The sequence below is a fragment of the Amblyraja radiata genome, chromosome 4 (genome assembly GCF_010909765.2).
Source record: "Amblyraja radiata isolate CabotCenter1 chromosome 4, sAmbRad1.1.pri, whole genome shotgun sequence".
Taxonomy (NCBI): Eukaryota; Metazoa; Chordata; class Chondrichthyes; order Rajiformes; family Rajidae; genus Amblyraja; species Amblyraja radiata.
The window spans coordinates 113287469-113312767 of record NC_045959.1 but is presented as its reverse complement, the minus strand read 5'-3'; the positions used below and the strand labels follow the sequence as shown (position 1 = coordinate 113312767).

At 44.8% G+C, this 25299-nt stretch overlaps 1 protein-coding gene and 1 long non-coding RNA gene across 3 annotated transcripts in view; one reads left to right on the top strand and one right to left on the bottom strand.

Moving 5' to 3' along the window:
• The window catches only part of LOC116972495, a 140446-nt gene that overhangs the window by 25699 nt on the left and 89448 nt on the right, over positions 1-25299 (bottom strand). For both annotated transcript variants that reach the window (XM_033020276.1, XM_033020277.1), the window contains exon 9: positions 1164-1246. In XM_033020276.1, the coding sequence (XP_032876167.1) occupies positions 1164-1246 (83 nt within the window). The remainder of the gene's footprint in view (positions 1-1163; positions 1247-25299) is intronic.
• LOC116972496 lies at positions 418-16066 on the top strand. The gene is made up of 3 exons (XR_004411818.1): positions 418-427; positions 6441-6449; positions 15984-16066. It is a non-coding gene; the product is annotated as an uncharacterized LOC116972496 (long non-coding RNA).

Sequence of the window (25299 nt, the reverse complement as noted above, 5' to 3'; positions counted from 1 at the left end):
AGTCACAGGGTATAGAAGAGACCATGGTGAGCGCACGGGGTATGGAAGAGACGTGGTGAGAGCTGGTGATTCCCCCAGCATCTGCAGTTCCTTCTTAAACAAAGCGGAAGGATTTCCTTTTTGTAGCCTTGTGCGTACATGCTCAAATACAAATAAAAGCTGCGAGGGAAAGCATTGGAAGAGTTTGAGTGAGAAGAACAAATGCGGCCTGAGTTGGAGGATTGTAGGAGATGAGGGAGATTATGCTGCTGGAGGCCCAGTGAGGTTTAAAGATCATGTCATAGGAGAAGTAGGCCATTCGGCCCATCAAGTCTACTCCGCCATTCAATCACGGTTGATCTATCTCTCCCTCCTAACCCCATTCTCCTGCCTTCTCTCCATAATCCCCGACACTAATGTGGAGGGAAAGGGTCAGACAATATTTTGTGTCAGGATCCTTTGTCAGACTGATCAATATTTCATTTGCTTAGTCTAAAACATGAGTCATGGCAGAACAATAACTTTGTAAACATCACCGGGTATGTGCTATATAACAACATTATCTAAGACCAGTATCCTAAATGGTCCCATATCACATTTCCAATTTCAGGTCTGGAAAGTACAAAACAGGAAGCAATCCTTTGCATATTAGATGTTCTCCATGCCATCTCAAGTGACTCGTGCTGTGCAACACATATGGGCTACGTTAAACACAACTTAATTTTACAATTTCAGAATACAATGTGGCAAACTGCTCTGCTGTCATGGAAGTACATTGTTCAACTAACTATAAGTTGTACATTAGTTCAGTTTGTTAATTTGGATGTTACAGTTTCATCTGTCAATAGCAAGATGCTATTTCTTCTTGGGCTTTCTTTTCTTGGGGGAGCATAGCACTTATACATATCTGACAACAAATATAAAAGCATATCCTCTCACGGACCTCAGCAACTGCATGTTAACAGACAATAAAGCCTGTGACCTTGAAGGGACACACTAACTCTATCGTATTAGTAAATCCCTGTTACAATATTAGTACACTGTTCTTAAAAATAACATTTTCATCAACGTATGTCCCATCAATGGAAAGGAACTATTGTTAAATGACACTCTATTGAAGTCTCACCACACACATCAGATTTTGTTACTTCAGATTTAAAATTAATGGTTAATGATTCACATACCTGACCTGGGAGATGCTCTCATTGATAAAGAAGTGTTCATCCACAGCTGTACTAAGGTGGGCTGGATTGCTCAGCAAGTATTTCTAAAGACCAAAACATAATTGGTAATGTCAAGGGTGTTCATTTGGTGAAAAATGTTATTAACACGAAAATCCACAGCATAGTTATGGCCCCTCCCCTTTGACAGTTTTGTGCAGGCTTGCTAAAATGTGCAATTTCTTACCTCACAAACAATATTAAAATCGTGTTAAAGAAAGCTGTTTGTCTGTTTTGCTCTCCTTAGATTCACCTGTTTAATATCAAGAGTCAAGAGAGTTTATTGTCATGTGTCCCTGATAGGACAATGAAATTCTTGCTTTGCTTTGCTTCAGCACAACAGAATTATGCATTGGCATTGACAACCTGTTATATCTGTTTAGATTGATAAAAACCTCTTTCACCTGCACTGTTCCTCAGGAGGTTTTAGCATTTACTTTGTATCTTGGTTCACAAATGGCTTAATCGGTTATGAAGGAAATCACAGGTTTGTTTTCATTTTACTGTTATTAAGAGGGTTACTGAGATCTTTAAAGCTGGTTATGTTATTTATGTACAAACATAAAGCACAATGACGTCGTCAAATATATAATGCCTTTGCAAAAAGGTTTTCTACTTATTTTTCTACACACAGTCAATGAGGTTTACCATAAAATTCAGATTTTCCTCATTTTCTCTGCATTTCAAAATACTAATCAGTTCCCTAGTAGCCTAAATAGTCACTATATTTTTTTGTTATACTGGAAAAGCAATAAGCACTGGAACTGGAAATGTGAAATAAATGTGAAAAATGGTCGAAACACAAAGCAGGTTGTGAAACATCCGAGGAAAGGGAAACAGATGTAATGTTTCACTCCACAATTCTTCCTTCAGAACTGAGAGTGCGAAAGATCAAGTTAGTTTCATGAGGAGTATGGATAGGACAAACAGAATATCACTGAAAAGGTGAGTTCAGGTTCTTGAAGCAACACCAATATTACAGAGCTCCCCAGTTGATAGTTTAATGAGGACACTGCATTCAGGGAGAAAACAAAAGGAAATGTTACTGTGAAATACAGGTTAGAAACTCCAGGAATCTCAGATCTGGTAAACACAAAATGCTGGAGTAACACCAGCGCGGTTAGGCAACACCTCTGAAGGAAATGGAAAGGCAATGTTTTTGGTCCAGAGCCTTCTTTGGACAAGTTTCATTTGTTACAGGTAACATCTGTTGTAGAAAAGCAAAACCAAAGGAGAAGGCTGAGAATTGCCGAGAAAAGTAGGCACTATCTGTGTAGAGAGAAAACGTAGTTAACAATAAATATGGATATTATTACACAGAACTGGTGTGCTGAGTGTTTCCAGCTTTTTCTGCTTTTGGTTGTGCTGATTCGTACACAAGAATCTTCCAAACATTTCCAGTCAATGAGACCACCATGGTGCATAATTATCCAAAAATCACAAGTGCACATAGGCAACAACTTTTCATGCTTATGCATCACCTTCACCGTGGCACAGCAGTAGAGTTGCTGCCTTACCCGGGTTCGATCCTGACTATGGGTGCTGTCTGTGCAGAGTTTGTGCGTTCTCCCCGTGACCGTGTGGGTTTTCTCAGAGATCTTTGGTTTCCCCCCACACTCCAAAAATTGGCTTGATAAATTTAAAGATTGTCACTAGTGTGTGTAGGATAGTGTTAATTGGCGGGGTTCGCTGGTCGGCGCAGGCTCGGTGGGCCGAAGTGCCTGTTTCCGTGTTGTAACTCTAAACTAAACCTTCAATGGCTCATAAGGATCTATCTTTGCTTTAGTTTATTTATTATTGTCACGTGTACCAAGGCACATGAAAAGCTTTTGTTTGCGTGGTATTCAGTCAAAGAAGACTATACACGATTACAATCCAGCCATCCACAGTGCACAGACAAAAGGTAAAGTCTGATAAAGTCAGGTTAAGGATAGCTCAAACATCTCCGATGTATAAAATAGGGTAAATGGCATGATTGTTCAGATACAATCACAATTGTGAGAAGGAATATGTTGGAAAGATCAGGTTTGCCAAATGAGCAAAAAAGGCACAATTGGAGAGTGTACTCCCAACCACTAAACTGTCGTCAGAGTCAGAAAAGCAGATTTTCAGGCAAATATCTGACGAAAGCCGACTGAAAGGTCCCGACATTGAACGTAACATATCCATGTTCTCCAGGGCCTAACCCACTGAGTTACTGCAGCATTTTGTGTCTTAACTTTTAAATGTTGTTATTGCACCTGTTACAACTACTTCTTCTGGCAGCTCATTCTATAGACCCAACACCTACTGGTTGTGGTTGCACCTCAGGCTTTTATTAAATAATTCCCCTCTCATCTTAAACTTATGTCCTCTGGTTCTTGATTCCCAGACCTGGGAAAAAGGCACTGTGCATTCTCCCTCTCTATTATCATGATTGTTATATCTCCATATATCTCTATATCTCAGTCTCTCGCGCTGCAAGAAATAAAGCCCTAGCCTGCCCAAACTCTCCCGAAAACTCAGGTCCCTCGAGTCCTGGCAACTTCTTCATAAATCTTCACTGCATTCTTGTGCAAGAAGAAACTGCAGATGCTGGTTTAAACTGAAGATAGACACAAAATACTGGAGTGACCCAGCGGGACAGGTAGCATCTCTGGAGAAAAGGAATGGATGACGTTTCCGGTAGAGACCCTTCTTCAGACTGACGTTTTGGGTCAAGACCCTTCTTCTTTCCTGCTTAATGGCATCTTTCCTGCAAAAGGGTGGCCAAAACCGACTACAATCCTCCAAGTGGTGCCTCACCAATGTCTTGTACAACTGCAACATAACATTCCAAATTATTTACTCATTTCCCTTACTGATGAAGGCCAGCATGTCAACAGCCCAATTCACCATCCTGTTTAACGGTAGTGCCATTTTTAGGGAACTATATGCCTATACTCCTTGGTCCCTGTTCTACAAATGTATCCCTGGTGGAGTGTAGGAGATTGAGGAGGTAAGGAGGAAATCAAGAGGGCAAAAAAAAAGCATGGGATAGCACCTGTTACATGCAGATAAGATGAAGGAGAATCCAAAGGGATTTAATAATTACTAGAAAGAGAGTAGCTCGAGAGAGAGAATACAGCACCTTGAGAAACCAAAGTGGTTATCTACAGTATATATAGTGCCCTCCATAATGTTTGGGACAAAGACCCATCATTTATTTATTTGCCTCTGTACTCCACAATTTGAGATTTGTAATAGAAAACAATCACATATGGTTAAAGTGTACATTGTCAGATTTTATTAAAGGGTATTTTTACACATTTTGGTTTCACCATGTAGAAATTACAGCAGTGTTTATACATAGTCCCCCCATTTCAGGGCACCATAATGATTGGGACACATGGCTTCACAGGTAATTGCTCACGTGTTTAATTGCCTCCTTAATGCAGGTATAAGAGAGCTCTCAGCGCCTAGTCTTTCCGCCAGTCTTATCCATCACCTTTGGAAACATTTATTGCTAGTTATCAACATGAGGACCAAAGTTGTGCCAATGAAAGTAAAATAAGCCTTTATGAGACTGAGAAACAAGAATAAAACTGTTAGAGACATCAGTCAGACTTACCAAAATCAACTGTTTGGAACATCATTAAGAAGAAAGAGAGCACTGGTGAGCTTACTATTCGCAAAGGGACTGGCAGGCCAAGGAAGACCTCCACACCTGATGACAGAAGAATTTTCTCAAAAATCCCCAAACACCTGTCCTACAGATTAGAAATACTCTTCAGGAGTCAGGTGTGGATTTGTCAGTGACCACTATCCGCAGAGACCTCATGAACAGAAATACAGAGGCTACACTGTAAGATGCAAACCACTGGTTAGCTGCAAAAATAGGATGGCCGGGTTACAATTTGCCAAGAAGTACTTAAAAGAGTAACCACAGTTCTGGAAAAAAAAAGGTCTTGTGGATGAGACTAAGATTAATTTATATCAGAGTGATGGCAAGAGCAAAGTATGGAGGAGAGAAGGAACTGCCCAAGAACCAAAGCATACCACCGAATCTGTGAAACACGGTGGTGGGGGTGTTATGGCATGGGCATGTATGGCTGCTGAAGGTACTGGCTCACTTTCTACAAACAAACTGCTAAAGCAACAACGGAGATTTTCAAAGATAAAAAATTGTCAATACTTGAGTGGCCAAGTCCATTTACTGCAGTTTTTACTGCAGAGAAAGACAAGAAAGGGCCTCTCACTTGGCCGTCATTTCCGCCTCATATGTAAAATAGGTCGACGTGTCGTGACACGTGGGGTGCTAGTGGGTGACGCATACATTGCGCATGGTGAGGCATGGAATCGCATGCAGTATCGCGCGGTGCTCCAGAATTTTGTAGTGTAACGAAATCCTCGCGCGCCACCTGCATGACGTATCGCGTGCGCACGCTGACGCATTGGCTACGCACGCGGACGCATTGGCTACGCACGCTGTATCACGTGGTGACGTATGGTTACGTCACCGTGCGTCAACGTCCGTAAACATGCGGCGCGGCGCCCATATGCAGTTGTCCTACCTGCATGACGCATCTACGTGCGTGCGCACGATTACCTACTCCAATAACCTACTCCAATCAACTTTTGCAAGCATGAAGTTTGATGGAAACAGAGTGGTAGATGGAAAGAGTATCAGTGGCAGAGAACATATGTTTGTTTGTAATAATCATGTTAATTTTAACATGAATTATGAAAAAGAACAAACACAAGATAGACAAAAATGCTGGAGAAACTCAGCGGGTGAGGCAGCATCTATGGAGCGACGGAAATTGGCGACGTTTTGGGTCTTCAGAAGAAGGGTCTCAACCCGAAACGTCGCCTATATCTTCAGAAGAAAGGTCTCAACCCGAAACGTCTCCTATTTCCTTCGCTCCATAGATGCTGCCTCACCCGCTGAGTTTCTCCAGCATTTTTGTCTACCTTCGATTTTCCAGCATCTGCAGTCCCTTCTTAAAAAACAACAAAATAGCATATGTTCTACATTGGATATGCTCAATGAGAAATGTTTTGGTAAAAAATAGACCTCTATCAGTTTCTTGAAAGTAAATAAATCTTCCAGCAAAAAAGAGATATTCAAATGGAAATGTAAAATGGAAATGCAAAAGTTAATTTTTTTCAACAAAGAAAAGGATCACAACTGGTAAATCTGTTTTAGGGAGGTTTACAGTGGTTTAGAGGGGTTTAGGGGTGTTTACAGTGGTTTAAAGGGATTTACATGGGTTTAGAGAGGTTTAAAGGGTTCTGGAGGGGTTTAGAGCGGTTTACAGGGGATTAGAGAGGTTGACAGGGGTTTACATGTGTTTAGAGGGGTTTAGGGGCATTTACAGTGGTTTAGAGAGATTTACCTGGGTTTAGAGGGGTTTAGAGGGGTTTGCAGAGGTTTAGAGGGGGTTGCAGGGGTTTAGAAGGATTTACAGGGGCATAGATGGGTTTAGAGGGTTTTAGATGGGTTTGGAGGGGTTTAGATGTGTTTACAGGGGCGTAAAGGGGTCTAGAGGGGTTTACATGGGATTAGAGTGGTTTAGATGGGTTTACTGTGGTTTAGAGGGAATTACAGGTGTTTAGAGTGGTTTAGAGGGTAGAGGGGTTGAGAGGTTTACAAGGGTTTAGAGGGATTTACAGGGGTTTAGAGGGATTTACAGGGTTTTAGATGGGTTTACAGGAGTTTAGAGGGTTTTAGAGAGGTTTACATGGGTTTAGAGAGTTTATCATGGGGTTTAGAGGGGTTGGGAGAGCTTTATAGGGGCGTACAGGGTTTGTGAGATGTTTAGAGGAGATTACAGGGGTTTAGAGATGTTTACATGGGTTTAGAGGGACTTACAGGTGTTCAGAGGGGTTTAGAGGTGATTAGAGGGATTTACAGTGGTTTAGAGGAGTACAGGTGTTTAGATGGATTTAGAGGGTTTACAGGTGTTTGGAGAGGTTTAGATGGGTTTACAGGTGTTTAGATGAGTTTACATGTGTTTACAAGTGTTTACAGGGGTTTGGAGGGGTTTAGAGATGTTTACAGGGGTTGTCTGGGGTTCAGAGCGGTTTAGAGGGGTTTGGACGGGTTTACTGTGGTTTAGATGAGTTTACAGGGGTTTACAGGTCTTTAGAGAGGTTTGTGTAGGGTTTACATGGATTTAGATGGGTTTTATAGGGAGTTTACAGGGGGTTTGGAGGGGGTTGTGAGGAGTTTAGAGGTGTTTGTAACGGTTTAGATGGGTTTGGATGTGTGGAGGGGTTTAGAGCTGTTTGGAGGTGTTTAGAGGCATTTAGAGGATGTTAGAGGGGCTTGCAGGGGTTTGGAAGGGTTTAGAGGGGGTTAGAGTGGTGTATGGGCGTTTACAGTGGTTTAGAGGTGTTTACATGTGTTCAGAGGGGTTTAGATGGTTCAAGAGGGGTTTAGAGTGCTTCTGAGGGGTTTAGAAGGGTTTACAAGAGTTTAGAGGTTTAGAGGGGTTTAGTGGGGTTTAGAGTGTTTTAGGGAGTAGGGTGGATAGAAAATTGGTTGGCAGCAAAGAGTAGGGGTGAGCGAGTGAACAGGCTGTGGCGAGTGGAGTGCCGCAAGGCTCGGTGTTGGGGCCGCAACTGCTTACCATATATATTAATGATTTGGAAGAGGGAATTAGGAGCAACACTAGCAAGTTTGCGGATGACACAAAGCTGGGTAGCAGTGTGAACTGTGAAGAGGATGTTAGGAGGTTGCAGGGTGACCTGGACAGGTTGAGTGAGTGGGCAGATGCGTGGCAGATGCAGTATAATAGATAAATGTGAGGTTATCCACTTTGGCGGCAAAAACAAGGGGGCAGATTATTATCTCAATGGGGTTAGGTTAGGTAAGGGGGAGGTGCAGCAACACCTGGGTGTCCTTGTACTGAAGGTTGGCTTACAGGTACAGTAGGCAGTGAAGAAAGCTAATGGAATGTTGGCCTTCATAACAAGAGGATTTCAGTAAAGAGGTTTACATCCAAACCCCGCTAAACCCCTCTAAACCCATCCAAACCTCTCCAAACCCCTGTAAACACCTCCAAGCCCTTCTAAACACCTCCAAACCCATCTAAATCCTTCCAAACCCCTCTAAACCCCTCCAAATCTCTCTTAAACCACTCCAACCCCCATTAAAGGCCTGTAAACCTTTCTAAACTCCTCAAAACACCTCTAAATCCATGTAAACCACTCCAAACCCATCTGAACCCCTCTTAACACTTCTAAAGCACTCTAACCTGTAATTGTTATATGGTTAAACACCTATAAGCCCTTGTAAACCCCTGTCAACCCCCCTAAAACTCTCTAAACCCCTCTAAAACTCTCTAAACCCCTCTAAACATCTGTAAACCCCTGTAATCCTCTCGAAACCTCTCTAAACCCCCGTAAACATCTCTAAACCCATCTAAACACCAGTAAACCCTTGTAACCCCCTTTAACCCCGTCTAAACCCCTTCAAACCACCCGAAAACCCCTCCAAACACCTCCAAAGCGCTCTAAACCCGTATAAACACCTCAAAACCCCTCTAAACTGCTGCTAACACATCCAAACCCCTCGAAGCCCCTCTAAACCCACTCCAGGCCCCTCCAAGCCCCTTTATAAACCACTCTAAACCCCCTGTAAACCCCTTTAATCACCTCTAAACACCTGTGAGCCCCTCTAAACTTCTCTAAACCCCTCTAATCCCCTCTAAACGATCAGCCATGATCACAATGAATGGCGGTGCTGGCTCGAAGGGCCGAATGGCCTCCTCCTGCACCTATTTTCTATGTTTCTAAACCCCTGTAAACCGCTCTAAACACCTCACAACCCCTCTAAACCCCTATAAAACCCTCCCAACCCACATAAACCCATCTAAACCCCTGTAAACCCCATGTAAAACCCTGTAAACCCCTCTAAACACGTCTAAAACCCTGTAAATCCCTCTAAATCCCTGTAAATCCCTCTAAACCCTTGTAAACCTCTCTCAACCCCTCTACCCTCTAAACCCTTGTAAACCTCTCTCAACCCCTCTACCCTCTAAACCACTCTAAACACCTTTAATCCCCTCTAAACCACAGTAAACCACTCTAATCCCCTCTAAACCCATGTAAACTCCTCTACAGCCTTCTAACCCCCTATAAACCCCTCTATAACCATATAACAATTACAGCACGGAAACAGGCCATCTCGGCCCTTCTAGTCCGTGCCGAACACTTATTCTCCCCTAGTCCCATCTACCTGCACTCAGACCATAACCCTCCATTCCTTTCCCGTCCATATACCTATCCAATTTAATTTTAAATGATAAAATCAAACCTGCCTCCACCACTTCCGCTGGAAGCTCATTCCACACAGCTATCACTCTCTGATTAAAGAAGTTCCCCCTCATGTTACCCCTAAACTTCTGCCCCTTGATTCTGAAGTCGTGTCCTCTTGTTTGAATCTTCCCTACTCTCAATGGGAAAAGCTTATCCACGTCAACTCTGTCTATCCCTCTCATCATTTTAAAGACCTCTATCAAGTCCCCCCTTAACCTTCTGCGCTCCAAAGAATAAAGACATAACTTGTTCAACCTTTCTCTGTAACTTAGTTGCTGAAACCGAGGCAACATTCTAGTAAATCTCCTCTGTACTCTCTCTATCTTCTCTCTATGCCCCTGTAAATCCTTATAAACCCCTGTAAACCCCTCTAAACCACGGCAAACCACTCTCAACCCATGTAAACCCCTCTAAACACATGTAAATCTCTCTAAAACCCTCTAAAGGACTGTAGAAACATAGAAAATAGGTGCAGGAGTAGGCCGTTCGGCCCTTCTAGCCATTCGATATGATCATGGCTGATCATCCAACTCAGTATCCCATACCTGCCTTCTCTCCATACCCCCTGATCCCTTTAGCCACGAGGGCCACATCTAACTCCCTCTTAAATATAGCCAATGAACTGGCCTCAACTACCTTCTGTGGCAGAGAATTCCACAGATTCACCACTCTCTGTGTAAAAAATGATTTTCTCATCTCGGTCCTAAAATACTTCCCTCGTATCCTTAAACTGTGACCCCTAGTTCTGGACTACCCCAACATCGGGAATAATCCTCCTGCATCTAGCCTGTCCAACCCCTTAAGAATTTTGTAAGTTTCTATAAGATCCCCTCAATCTTCTAAATTCTAGCGTGTACAATCCGAGTCTATCCAGTCTTTCTTCATATAAAAGTCCTGCCATCCCAGGAATCAGTCTGGTGAACCTTCTCTGTACTCCCTCTATGGCAAGAATGTCTTTCCTCAGATTAGGAGACCAAAACTGTACGCAATACTCCAGGTGTGGTCTCACCAAGACCCTGCACAACTGCAGTAGAACCTCCTTGCTCTTCTACTCAAATCCTTTTGCTATGAATGCTAACATACCATTTGCTTTCTTCACTGCTCCTAAACGCCCCTAAACCCCTCTAAACCCCCTGTCAACCTCTCTAAACCCATGTAAACCCCTCTAAACACCTGTAAATCTCTCTAAAATCCTCTAAACCCCTATAATCCCATGTAAACCCCTCTAAACCACTATAGACGCCGCTATACCCCACTAAACCCCCTCTCAACACCTGTAAACACATCTAAACCCCCTGTAAACCTCCCTAAAACACTCTAAACCCCACTAAACCCCTGTAACCCCTCTAAAGGAGTTTGCCACTGCTACACGGGTGGCTTTAAACTGAATAAGGGGGGTGGGGTGTGGAATGGGATAGTGGAGGATGGAGTTAAAGGGAAAGGGTTTCTTAAATGTGTGAGCGTAGAGACCGAGGGGTGTAAAATGAGGGTAGAAGAAATGGGTAGCAAGGTAAAAAGTAAAAGTGGCAGGCAGACAAAACCAGGGCAAAAATCAAAAAGGGCCACTTTTCAACATAATTGTATAAGGGGTAAGAGTGTTGTAAAAACAAGCCTGAAGGCTTTGTGTCTCAATGCAAGGAGCATACGTAATAAGGTGGATGAGTTGAATGTGCAGATAGCTATTAATGACTATGATATAGTTGGGATCACGGAGACATGGCTCCAGGGTGACCAAGGCTGGGAGCTGAACATCCAGGGATATTCAATATTCAGGAGGGATAGACAGAAAGGAAAAGGAGGTGGGGTAGCGTTACTGATTAGAGAGGGGATTAATGCAATGGAAAGGAAGGGCATTAGTTTGGAGGATGTGGAATCGGTATGGGTAGAGCTGCGAAACACTAAGGGGCAGAAAACGCTGGTGGGTGTTGTGTACAGGCCACCTAACAGTAGTAGTGAAGTTGGAGATGGTATCAAACAGGAAATTAGAAATGCGTGCGACAAAGGCAAAACAGTTATAATGGGTGACTTCAATCTACATATAGATTGGGTGAATCAAATTGGCAGGGGTGCTGAGGAAGAGGATTTCTTGGAATGTATGCGGGATAGTTATCTAAATCAACATGTAGAGGAACCAACGAGAGAGCAGGCTATTTTAGACTGGGTATTGAGTAATGAGGAAGGGTTAGTTAGCAGTCTTGTTGTACGTGCCCCCTTGGGCAAGAGTGACCATAATATGGTTGAGTTCTTCATTAGGATGGAGAGTGACATTGTTAATTCAGAAACAATGGTTCTGAACTTAAAGAAAGGTAACTTTGAGGGTATGAGACGTGAATTGGCCAAGATTGACTGGCAATTAATTCTAAGAGGGTTGACGGTGTATATGCAATGGAAGACATTTAAAGGCTGCATGGATGAACTACAAAAATTGTTCATACCAGTTTGGCAAAAGAATAAATCAGGGAAGGTAGTACATCCATGGATAACAAGGGAAATCAGGGATAGTATCAAAGCGAAGGATGATGCGTACAAATTAGCCAGAAAAAGCAGCATACCGGAGGACTGGGAGAAATTCAAAGACCAGCAGAGGACAAAGGGCTTAATTAGGAAAGGGAAAATAGATTATGAAAGAAAACTGGCAGGGAACATAAAAACTGACTGCAAAAGTTTTTATAGATATGTGAAAAGAAAGAGATTAGTTAAAACAAATGTAGGTCCCTTGCAGTCAGAAACAGGTGAGTTGATCATGGGGAACAAGGATATAGCGGACCAATTGAATAACTACTTTGGTTCCGTCTTCACTAAGGAAGACATAAATAATTTGCCGGAAATAGCAGGGGTCAAAGGAGTTGGAGGAATTGAGTGAAATCCAGGTTAGCCGGGAAGTGGTGTTGGGTAAATTGAATGGATTAAAGGCCGATAAATCCCCAGGGCCAGATAGGCTGCATCCCAGAGTACTTAAGGAAGTAGCTCCAGAAATAGTGGATGCATTAGTAATAATCTTTCAAAACTCTTTAGATTCTGGAGTAGTTCCTGAGGATTGGCGGGTAGCAAACGTAACCCCACTTTTTAAGAAGGGAGGGAGAGAGAAAATGGGGAATTACAGACCAGTTAGTCTAACATCGGTAGTGGGGAAACTGCTAGAGTCAGTTATTAAAGATGGGATAGCAGCACATTTGGAAAGTGGTGAAATCATTGGACAAAGTCAGCATGGATTTACGAAAGGTAAATCATGTCTGACGAATCTTATAGAATTTTTCGTGGATGTAACTAGTAGCGTGGATAGGGGAGAACCAGTGGATGTGGTGTATCTGGACTTCCAGAAGGCTTTCGACAAGGTCCCACATAAGAGATTAGTATACAAACTTAAAGCACAAGGCATTGGGGGTTCAGTATTGATGTGGATAGAGAACTGGCTGGCAAACAGGAAGCAAAGAGTAGGAGTAAACGGGTCCTTTTCACAATGGCAGGCAGTGACTAGTGGGGTACCGCAAGGCTCAGTGCTGGGACCCCAGCTATTTACAATATATATTAATGATCTGGATGAGGGAATTGAAGGCAATATCTCCAAGTTTGCGGATGACACTAAGCTGGGGGGCAGTGTTAGCTGTGAGGAGGATGCTAGGAGACTGCAAGGTGACTTGGATAGGCTGGGTGAGTGGGCAAATGTTTGGCAGATGCAGTATAATGTGGATAAATGTGAGGTTATCCATTTTGGTGGCAAAAACGGGAAAGCAGACTATTATCTAAATGATGCCCGATTGGGAAAGGGGGAGATGCAATGAGACCTGGGTGTCATGGTACACCAGTCATTGAAGGTAGGCATGCAGGTGCAGCAGGCAGTAAAGAAAGCGAATGGTATGTTAGCTTTCATTGCAAAAGGATTTGAGTATAGGAGCAGGGAGGTTCTACTGCAGTTGTACAGGGTCTTGGTGAGACCTCACCTGGAGTATTGCGTACAGTTTTGGTCTCCAAATCTGAGGAAGGACATTATTGCCATAGAGGGAGTGCAGAGACGGTTCACCAGACTGATTCCTGGGATGTCAGGACTGTCTTATGAAGAAAGACTGGATAGACTTGGTTTATACTCTCTAGAATTTAGGAGATTGAGAGGGGATCTTATAGAAACTTACAAAATTCTTAAGGGGTTGGACAGGCTAGATGCAGGAAGATTGTTCCCGATGTTAGGGAAGTCCAGGACAAGGGGTCACAGCTTAAGGATAAGGGGGAAATCCTTTAAAACCGAGATGAGAAGAACTTTTTTCACACAGAGAGTGGTGAATCTCTGGAACTCTCTGCCACAGAGGGTAGTTGAGGCCAGTTCATTGGCTATATTTAAGAGGGAGTTAGATGTGGCCCTTGTGGCTAAGGGGATCAGGGGGTATGGAGAGAAGGCAGGTACGGGATACTGAGTTGGATGATCAGCCATGATCATATTGAATGGTGGTGCAGGCTCGAAGGGCCGAATGGCCTACTCCTGCACCTAATTTCTATGTTTCTAAACACTTGTAAACCCTATAAACCTCTCTAACACCCTCTAAAGCACTCTAAACCCCTCTAGAACCATCTACACCCCTCTGAACACATGTAAACCTCTCTAAACCACTGTAAATGCCCTTATACCCCTCTAACCCCCTCTAAACCCTTGAAAACCTAAGCCCGTGTGGACCCCTCTAAATCATTTTAAACCCCTGTAAACCCCTGTAAACGCATCTAAACCCCTCGAAACCCCTCTAAAGCCATGTAACCCCCTGTAAACCTCTCAAAAACACCTCTAAACTCTAAACCACAGTAAACACCGACAAACACCTCTAAACCTCCTATAAACCCCTCCAAACCTACCTAAACCCCTTCAAAGCCCTCCAAACACCGCCAACAGATATCTCTAAACCCCCTCCAAACCCTATCAAACCCCTCTAAACCCCAGAAAACTCTTGTAAATCTCAGTTAAGCCCACTAAACTCCTGTAAATCATCTAATCCCCTCTAAACCGCTCTAACCCCATCTAAACACCTCCAACCCGCTTTAAACCTCTCCAGACACCTCCAAACCCCATGTAAATCCCTCTAAACCCATCTCAAGCCCTCTACCCTCTAAACCACTCTAAAGCACTCTAAACCATACTAGAACCATCTACACCCCTCTGAACACATGTAAACCCCTCTAAACCACTATAAATGCCCCTATACCCCATCTAAACCCCTGTAAACCTCTCTAAACCCACGTGGACCCCTCTAAATCACTCTAAACTCCTCTAAACCCCCTGTAAACGCATCTAAACCCCTCTAAAGCCATGTAACCACTTGTAAACCTCTTAAAACGCATCTAAACCCCTCTAACCCACAGTAAACACAGACAACCCCATCTAAACCCCCTATAAACCCCATCCAAACCTCTCTAAACACCTTCAAAGCCCTCCAAACCGCTCTAAACCTCTCCAACCCCTTCCAAACCCCTCTTACTCCAGAAAACTCCTGTAAACCTCTGTTAAGCCCACTAAACTCCTGTAAACCCCTCTAATCCCCTGTAAACCCCTCTAAACATCTGTAAAACACCTGTAACCACCTGTAAGTCTATCAAAACACTTCTAAACCCCTCTAAACCCCAGTATACAACGACAAACGCCTAAACCAATTTAAACCCCTCGAAACCCCTCCAAAACCCTCTAAACCACTCCAACCCCCTCCAGACCCCTCTAAACCACAGTAAACCTCTGTTAAGCTCTCTAAATTCCTATAAACCCCTGTAAACCACTCTCTAAACACCTGTAAACCCCTGTAAGCCCCATGTAAACCCTCTAAACCCATCTAAACACCTGTAAGCCCCATGTAAACCTTCTAAACCCATCTAAACAACTGTAAACTCATCTAAACCACTGTAAACACCTCTAAACCACTGTATGAGGGACAGGATGATTAAATCACCACCGCTCTTGTTAAGGCACTGATAACATTGTACTCAAACAGAGAGCTGAGTGATACAAAACAGATGCAACTGCAAGAAGGTACAGAAAATTGCTAGAGAAACTCAGCGGGTGCAGCAGCATCTATGGAGCGAAGGAAATAGGCGACGTTTCGGGCCGAAACCCTTCTTCAGACTGATGGGGGGTAAGGGGGAGAAGGAAGGAAAAGGGGAGGAGGAGGAGCCCGAGGGCGGGCGGATGGGAGGGTGGGAGGAGACAGCTAGAGGGTTAAGGAATGGGAGGAGACAGCAAGGGCTAGCAAAATTGGGAGAATTCAATGTTAATACCATCTGCAACTGCAAGAAGCTGCCTACGTGACAGGAAAGGGTTAAATGAGTCGTGTAAATAGCTACTGCGCTTGCTTAATGAAATGAATGAATATTACATATACGCCCCTGATCGTGAAACTGCTAATTACCATGCACATGCGATGTATGATCTGGGAGGTACATGGTCGTCACAGGAAGATTGTGCACCTCAGTGCTCTAATTGGAAAGAGCCAGAAGGGGAGGACCATCAGCAAAATGTGAGGTAGAAAAGAGGGGATTCTCTTTGTCTCGGTGTGTCTCGGTTTGGAGAGGCACCCGGCTCTGCAGACTCGTAAATAAACAAATTTCTTTTTCCACGACTTTGTCTCTGGCATCGTGATTGCACCGGTACATCACACAACTGACAATCCCTGTATATCTCTCGAAACATCTCTAAAACCCTCCAAACCACTCTAAACCCCTGTAAAGCCATCTAAACCACTCTAAACCCGTCCAAACCCATCTAAACACCTGTAAACTCCTGTAACCCTTGCAAAACCCTTCTAAAGCCCTCTGAAGCCTCTAAACCCATCCAAACCTCTCTAAGCCCCGCCAACCCCCTCCAAACCTCTCGAAACATCTCTAAACCCCTCCAAACCACTCTAAACCCCTGTAAATCCCTCTAAACCTCTGTAAACCCCTCTAAACCCATGTAAACCTCTCTAAAACCTTCCAAAACCCTCTAACCCCCTGTAAAACCCTCTAAACCTCTTTAAACAGCTGTAACCGCCTCTAAAACCATGTAAACTCCTCTAAAACCCTGTAAATCCCTCTACCCTCTAAACCACTCTAAACACCTTTAATCCCTTCTAAACCACAGTAAACCCCTCTAATCCCCTCTATACCCATGTAAACCCCTCTACACCCCTGTAAACCTCTCTAAGCTCCCGTAAACACCTCTAAACCCATCTAAAACCCTCTAAACCCCTATAAAGCCATCTAAACCCATCTAAACCCCACCTGTAAACCACATGTAAACCTCTCTAAACACCTGTAAACTCCTCTAAACCACTGTAAGCCCCTCTAAACCACTGACAACCCCCTGTAAACCTCTTGACACATCTCTAAACCCCTCCAAACCACTCTAAACCCCTGTAAAACCATCTAAACCACTCCAAAATCATCCAAACCCATCTAAACACCTGTAAACTACTGTAACCCCTGCAAAACCCCTCTAAAGCCCTCTGAAGCCTCTAAACCCATTCAGACCTCTCTAAGCCCTTTTAAACCCCTCCAAACCCCGCCGACCCCCTCTAAACCCCTCCAAACTCCTCTAAATCCCTCTAAACTCCGCCAAACCCCTCTAAACCCGTCTAAAACTCTGTAAATCCCTCTAAACCTCTGTTAAGCCCACTAAACTCCTGTAAACCCCTCTAATCCCCTCTAAACCCCTCCAAACGGCTCTAATCCCATTTAAACCCCTCCAAACCACTTTAAACCTCTCCAGACACCTCCAAACCCCTCTGAACCCCTGTAAACCCCAGTAACCCCCGTAAACCCCTCTATAAAACCATCTAAACCCCCTTGTAAACCTCTCTAAATACCTGTAAACCCCTGTAAACTGTCTGAACCCATCTAAACCCCTCTAATCACCTCTAAATATGTCTAAACACCTATAAACCCCTCTGAACACCTGTAAGCCCCTCTAAACCCATGTAAACATATCTAAACCCCTATAATGCCCTCCCAACCCCTTTAACCCCCATGTAAAACCCTCTATACCCCTGTAAACCCCTCTAAACCCACGTAAACCTCTCTAAAATCTTCTAGAACCCCGTAAACCGTCTAAAACCATGTAAATCCCTCTAAACCCTTGTAAACGTCTCAACCCCTCCACCCTCTAAACCACTCTAAACACCTGTAATCCCCTCTAAACCACAGTAAATCCCTCTAAAGCACTCTAATCCCCTCTAAACCCATGTCAACCCTTCTACACCCCTCTAATCCCCTGTAAACCCCTCTAAGCCCTTGTAAACGCCCATAAACCCCCGTAAACTCATCTAAAACCCTCTATGCCCCTGTAAATCGTTCTAAACCCATGTAAACCCCTCTAAACCTCTGCAAACCACTCTAAACCCATATAATCCCCTCTAATCCCCTGCAAAACCCTCTAAACCCATCCAAACCTCTCTAAACCCCTTTAAACACCTCCAAACCCCTCCAAACTCCTCTATACCTCTCCAACCCCCTGTAAACCCCTGTAAGCCCCTTCGAAACCCCCATAAGGCCCTCTAAACCCCGCCAAACCCCTCCCCCCTCCAGATCCCTCCAATCCCTTCTACACCCCTCTAAACCTTCTAAATTCCACAGTATACGTCCAGCTGCTCCATTCTCTCAGCATATGACAGTCCCACCATCCCGGGAATTGTTACCGATGACTGGTTAGCACGCAACAAAAGTTTTTCACTGTACCTAGGTGCACATGACATTAAGGGATATGGGGAGAAGGCAGGAACCGGGTACTAATTGTGGATGATCAGCCATGATCACATTGAATGGCGGTGCTGGCGCGAAAGGCCAAATGGTCCCAGCTACCTATACCAGACATATTTCTCCTTTTTTGGCTTGACCAGAGCCTCAATATCTCTTCAAGGTTCTCTGCTCCTGCTGGCCAAGTCCTTAATGCTAAGCTGGACAAGCTGGCCCTGAACTCTCACTACATCACATTTAAAAGCCTCCCACTTGTCCCTGCAAACAGCCTCACCATCCAAAGCATTTTTCAAAAGTTTCAGTCTAATGACAAAGTGAACCAAATGGTCCTTTACTTTCCTAAATGAAAGTCACAATATTTTTCTAAACCCTGGCACACATTTGAGAGCTTAATAAACATTGCGCTTTGGCACTTCCGAGAATATCTGAGTAAAATATCAATACCTTGAAATTACAATTTCCAGTTGCAAACGATACAAACCAGTGACGCTAAATTACATATTTTGAAATACCACTAGAGGGCAATGTTTTCTCTTCATTTGTCCAAAAAACCAAACTAAATTTGAAAGAAAATTTTAGAAATGTAGAATATCTGAGCTTTTAAAGATAACTAGACCAAGTGCAGACCCGCTGGGTCTGTTCCCCCCCCCCCCCCCCCAACGCGCAGTGGGAGGAGGTGCTGCGGCTTCACACGCACACTAACCACCCCCACACACGGGGGTAGAGGGGAGACGAGGTGGGGAGAGGGGAGACCGCTGGGTCCTGTTCCCTCAACGTGCTGTTGCAGGGGGGGGGGCAAGAGAGTAGAGGGGAGAGAGGAGGTGCGAAGAGTGGAGGAGAGAGGAAGGGGAGAGAGGAGGGGGAGTAGAGGGGGTTGGAAGAGGGGAGTGGGGGTTGGAGGAGGGGAGAGGGGGGCTTGGTGGGGGGAGGGGGGTTGGAGGCGGGGAGAAGGAGGGATGATGGGTGTGGGCGGAGAGAGGGGAGAGGGAGGGAGGAGGAGAGGGGGAGACGGAAAGGGGGGGTAGAGTGGGGAGGGGAAGGGGGAGAGGGGGATGGGGAAAGGGAGAAAAGGGGGTGGGGAGGGGGAGGGGAGCGGGGAGGGGGAGGGGCAGAGAGAGGGGGGAAGGAGGAAGAGGGGGAGGGAGGAAAGAGGAGGGGAAGAGAGGGAGGAGGAAGGAGGAGCGGATGGGAGAGGGGAGGGAGGAGCAGGAGGAGATGGGGAGAGAGGTGAGGAGAGGGGATGGAGTGAGGGGTGAGGAGAGGTGTGAGGGGAGAGGGGGGGAAGGGAGAGTGGGGGATGGGGAGGGGGAGGAGAGCGGGGAGGGGAGAGTGTGGGAGAGCTGGGGGAGGGGATGTGAGAGTGGTGGGGGAGGGGTGGAGAGATGGGGAAGGGGGAGAGGGATAGGGGGAAGGAAGGGGAGGGGGAAGAGATGGGTGGGGGAGGGGTGGAAGGGGAGAGAGGGGGAGGGAGGAGGAGGGCAAGGGAGAGAGGGAGGAGATGGGGAGAGGGGTGAATTAAGACGGGGAAAATAGGCTATGAAAGGGATTTAGCGAACAACATAAAAACTAATAGTAAGAGTTTTTATAGCTATATAAGAAGAAAAAGGGTGGTTAAGGTGAACGTTGGTCCATTGGAGGGTGAGACTGGGGAGTTGTTGGTGGGGAACATGGAAATGGCAAAGGCATTAAACGAGTATTTTGTATCAGTCTTCACCATAGAAGACACAAAAAATATTCCAACGCTGGATAAACAGGAGGCGGTAGGAATGGAGGAGCTAAATACTATTAAGATCACCAAGGAGGTGGTATTAGGGAAATTAATGGGACTGAAGGAGGATAAATCCCCTGGACCTGATGGATTACATCCAAGGGTCTTGAGGGAGATAGCAGTGGGGATTGTGGATGCATTGGTGATAATTTTCCAAAACTCCCTGGAGGCAGGAACGGTCCCAGTGGATTGGAAAATGGCCAATGTAACACCTATATTTAAAAAAGGAAGTAAACAGAAGGCGGGTAACTATAGACCGGTTAGTCTAACATCGGTGGTGGGTAAAATGTTGGAGACAATTATTAAAGAATCACTAACGGGCCACTTGGATAAACATGAATTCATCAGACAGAACCAGCATGGTTTTGTGAAGGGGAAGTCGTGTTTAACGAATCTGCTCGAATTCTTTGAGGAAGTAACAAGCCGAGTGGATAAAGGGGAACCGGTGGATGTGGTATACTTGGACTTCCAAAAGGCTTTTGACAAGGTGCCACATAAGAGACTATTGCTAAAAATAAAAAATTGTGGGATTGGGGGTAATATATTAGCATGGGTAGAGGATTGGCTAACGAATAGGAAGCAGAGAGTGGGGATAAATGGTTCATACTCGGGATGGCAACCGGTAACTAGCGGGGTTCCGCAAGGGTCGGTGCTGGGACCACAGTTGTTCACAATTTATATAAATGATTTGGAGGAGGGAACCAAGTGTAATATATCAAAATTTGCGGACGATACGAAAATGGGAGGGAAAGTAGGGGATGAGGAGGATAGGAAGAGTCTGCAAAAGGATATAGATAAGCTAGGTGAGTGGGCAACAACTTGGCAGATGAAATTTAATACTAATAAATGTGAAGTCATTCACTTTGGGGAAAAAAATGATAGGGCAAGTTATTTTCTAAATGAGGAGGAGCTGCGTTGTAATGCAACGCAAAGGGATCTAGGGGTATTAGTACATGAATCACTAAAAGTCAGTATGCAGGTGCAGCAAGCAATCAGGAAGGCCAATGGAGTTTTGGCCTTTATTGCTAGGGGGATTGAGTATAAAAACACGGAGGTCTTGCTGCAGCTGTACACGGTATTAGTGAGACCACATTTGGAATACTGTGTACAGTTCTGGGGTCCATACTTAAGAAAGGATGTACTAGCCCTGGAGGCAGTGCAGCGAAGGTTTACAAGATTAATTCCTGCAATGAGGGGATTGACATATGAGGAAAGGTTAAGTAAGCTGGGACTCTACTCTTTGGAGTTTAGAAGAATGAGAGGCGATCTCATTGAAACGTATAAGATCGTGAGGGGCCTTGATCGGGTGGATGCACCGAGGATGTTCCCAATGATCGGGGAGGCTAGAACTAGGGGACATAGTTGCAGAGTGAGGGGGGGCTCTTTTAAAACTGAGATGAGGAAGAACTTCTTCACCCAGAGGGTGGTTAGTTTGTGGAATTCACTGCCCCAGGGAGCAGTGGAAGCAGAAACGTTAAATTTATTTAAGTCAAAAATAGATGGTTTTTTAGCTGCCAAGGGGATAAGGGGCTACGGGGAGAGGGCAGGGATATGGACCTAGGTATGGTTAGTATAGTAGACCTGAGTGATCTCCTGGACAAGTGTCGATCGCCTGGATTGGGGTCGGAGAGGAATTTCCCGGATTTTTTTCACGAATTGGACCTGGGTTTTTATCCGGTTTTTTGCCTCCCCCAGGAGATCACGCGGTTCTTGGGGTGGAGAGGGGTGATAGCGGTATAGAAGAGAGGGTAGTGTCTTGTGTTCTGTGTCTTGTGTCTACTGTTTGTGGGTAAGTGTGTCTGTTTAGTGTTCAGCCATGAGTGAATGGCGGTGCGGGCTCGACGGACCTGATGGTCTACTCTCGCACCTACTTTCTATGATTCTATGATTCTATGTGACTCCGAAGTAAAATTGTAAGATTAAACGAGAATTTACCAGTTTGAAGTTTGATCTTTATTTTATGAGGAGTTACGATGAGGGATTACGTGCCCTCCGCTCCCAACCTTCATAAAGGTCATCTGGTAGTTCTAGTCTTCTCTAATCTTACTATGTCACTTCAATTATTGTTATCTGTGATTTTACACCGCTGTTTTGAAGATTGATGCGCATGCGAACTGGCGGGGCTTCTTCGCGTAATCCCTCACCGTAACTCCTCATAAAATAAAGATCAAACTTCAAACTGGTAAGTTCTCATTTAATCTTACTATTCTTTCTCAAGCCATTTGTGCTAAGTGATTGATCGTTGGTGTTGAGGATTGATCATGCTGGTCAGGAGGCATTGCGTTTCTGAGGCTTTAAATAGAACAATAATATAAACCAGGCACGTGCCGTGAGTAATTACTCAGGGTAGGCAGTCAGTAGATTAACCATATAACCATATAACAATTACAGCACGGAAACAGGCCATCTCGGCCCTACAAGTCCGTGCCGAACAACATTTTTCCCTTAGTCCCACCTGCCTGCACTCATACCATAACCCTCCATTCCCTTCTCATCCATATGCCTATCCAATTTATTTTTAAATGTTCTCTCCGTAAAAATAAAAAATAAAAACAGTAACAATTCAATTTGCCCAAGGCTTCCTAGTCTCCTTTATTCTGAATTACTGAATGGGTGGGGGGGTGTGATAGAAACATAGAAAAAAGGTGCAGGAGTAGGTCATTCGGCCCTTCGAGCCTGCACCGCCATTCAATATGATCATGGCTGATCATCCAACTCGACAGCAGAACCGGCCGCCACGTCAACGCCTTCTGCCGGCCCGCTCACCTCTGGCAGTGCTCTCCGTCTGAACACCTCTCACCTGCCGCTTGCTCATGTCAGCCGCTTCCCGCGAATCCTTAAATTCCCACAGCCGAGTAACCTCAATCGGGCTGTCAGAGTTTAAGGATTTGCGGGAAGCGGCTGACATGACTGAGGCCAGCGAGCGGCAGGACAGAGGTGTTTAGACGGAGAGCTGCCAGAGGTGAGCGGGGGCCGGCAGAAGGCGCTGAAGTGGCGGCCGCTCACAGCCGCCGGGCCGAGCTGCTTCTCTCCCCCCACCCCCACACCCCGGGAAATAGGGTGATTTCATGAAAGGTCACTGGGTCATAGATCCTCACCCACATGGACGCAAAATGTAACTGGGGTACAAACATCACTTCCGGTACATGTTATTGATGTTGGAAACGCGAACTTTCAAACCCGTTAAAAACCGCGAATACGGCCCGTTTTTGAGCTGTAAATAACTGTGCCAGTCGGGGTGACCGCGAGGCACAGTTATCTTACTTTAGAGTCCAGAAGATAAAGAAAAACGAAGGTAAAGACAAGAGGGAGCTGAAGGGGATAATTGTCAGCTGTTAATTGGACAAAATCAGGACATTTTATTATTATTATCCAATTAACAGCTGACAATTATCCCATTCCTTAGCTTGCATCTGAGTAAAATTCATTTCAAAACGCATTTATGGTTTACGATTATTTAAATGGTAAATGTAGCTTCAGAAGCATTTTCTTTTTGCACCCACCTGAGAACCATGGAAGATTTTGCAATTTTAATGATGGATTTTTCACTTTAAAAATTTTTTATATAACAAATTAATAAAGATAAAACATAATGCCTTACTTTTGATGAAATGCAGTGAGCAAACGCGATAAATCCCGATATTTTCTATCTTTATATCTCCACGGCCAATGTTTGCTAACCACTTCGGCTGTTGTTGCCCCTTCAGCTCCCTCTTGTCTTTACCTTCGTTTTTCTTTATCTTTTGGACTCTAAAGTAAGATAACTGTGCCTCGCGGTCACCCCGAAATCACCCTATACGGTATTTGAAAACATCACCAAGAAATGTACTTACCACATCATTGGTACACAAGCTCCATACTTCTCTCCCTGTTTCCTAAGATACACTTAAAATAATGCCAATCCATATTTGAAAACCCCGCCAAGAAACTAGCGCTGCGCATGCGCAGTAGGCTGCTGCAGGCAGAGTTTCAGCTGCCTTCAGCCCCACTTTAAATCAAAGATTATAGAGCAGAGCTTGAAATTGACGGCACGTGGGCTGCACAGACCTTCAAGGGTTACAAGTGCTGCGGATGAAAGGCACGGAGAATTATGCCTACCTAAGAGATCGATCTCTTAGATGGGCATAATTCTCCCATGCCTTTACTATTTATATTTAGTAATTACCATGTTATAATTTTAGTCAGGGTAGGCAGTGCCTACCCTGACGGCACGTGCCTGATATAAACAATGATGTCCTTCCTCATAGTGTGTTCATAGAGGGTTCTCTCATTGCTCAGTAGGAGGAACGTCATAAGTTTAGAATGCAAACCCTTCAGTGTGGGACCTTATCCTCTTCAGATCATTCAGCCAGGAATATTGTAATCTTCTTTTACAATACAATACCATTTATTGTCATTTGGACCCCTTGAGGTCCAAACGAAATGTCGTTTCTGCAGCCATACATTACAAACAACTAGACCCAAGACACAACATAATTTACATAAACATCCATCACATTGCTGTGATGGAAGGCCAAAAAAACTTATCTCTCCACTGCACTCTCCCCCCCATGTCAGAGTCAAAGTCAAAGCCCCCGGCTGGCGATGGCGATTGTCCCGCGGCCATTAAAGCCACGCCGGGTGATGCAAGGTCGCACACCGGGTTCTTGATGTTAGAGCCCCCGGCGTGCGCTCGAAAAGTCCCGCGGCCATTCCAAGCCGCGCGGGGCGGTGATGTAGGCCCCGCTCCAGGAGCTCTTCAACCCCGCAACTCGGGCGGGAGAAGTCGCCGTTGCGGGAGCCCTGAAAAGCGGTCTCCCCCCAGGGACCCGCAGGCTCCCGGTGCCGCCGTCCGCCAAACCCGCAGTTGCAGCCTCCGAAACTCCGGAGGTTGGGCCGCAGCAGCGTCCACCACCGCTCCACCCGCTCTGGACTCGGCCAGCTCCGCGACTTAGCTATGTTGAGTTACACACTGATTGGCACTGCTGTAATTCTGTCGGCCAGTTTTACATTGGTGTAAACAGATACAGCAGGGAGATGTGATACTGGCACTGGGATTGTACACTAATGCAACAAACTTCAATGACTGGCATAATGAGGCCCCAACATCAATTTTGTGTGTATCTTGCACTAAAACAAGTCTCATGCATAACATTCTCGATCAGTCTTCATTAACTTCCCAATTTAGGTTCCCAAATTTTCTCCCCTCAATTTATCTTGTCGATGTCATCTCTTTTATAATGCATTTTGATCAAATTTACCTTTGATATATTGCTAACTTTCTCTTCATCAGTAAATTAACTCCTCTTTTATTTACAACGGTGAATGTACTGAAATTACTTTGAAATATGTATATTCAGTAACTCAATAATA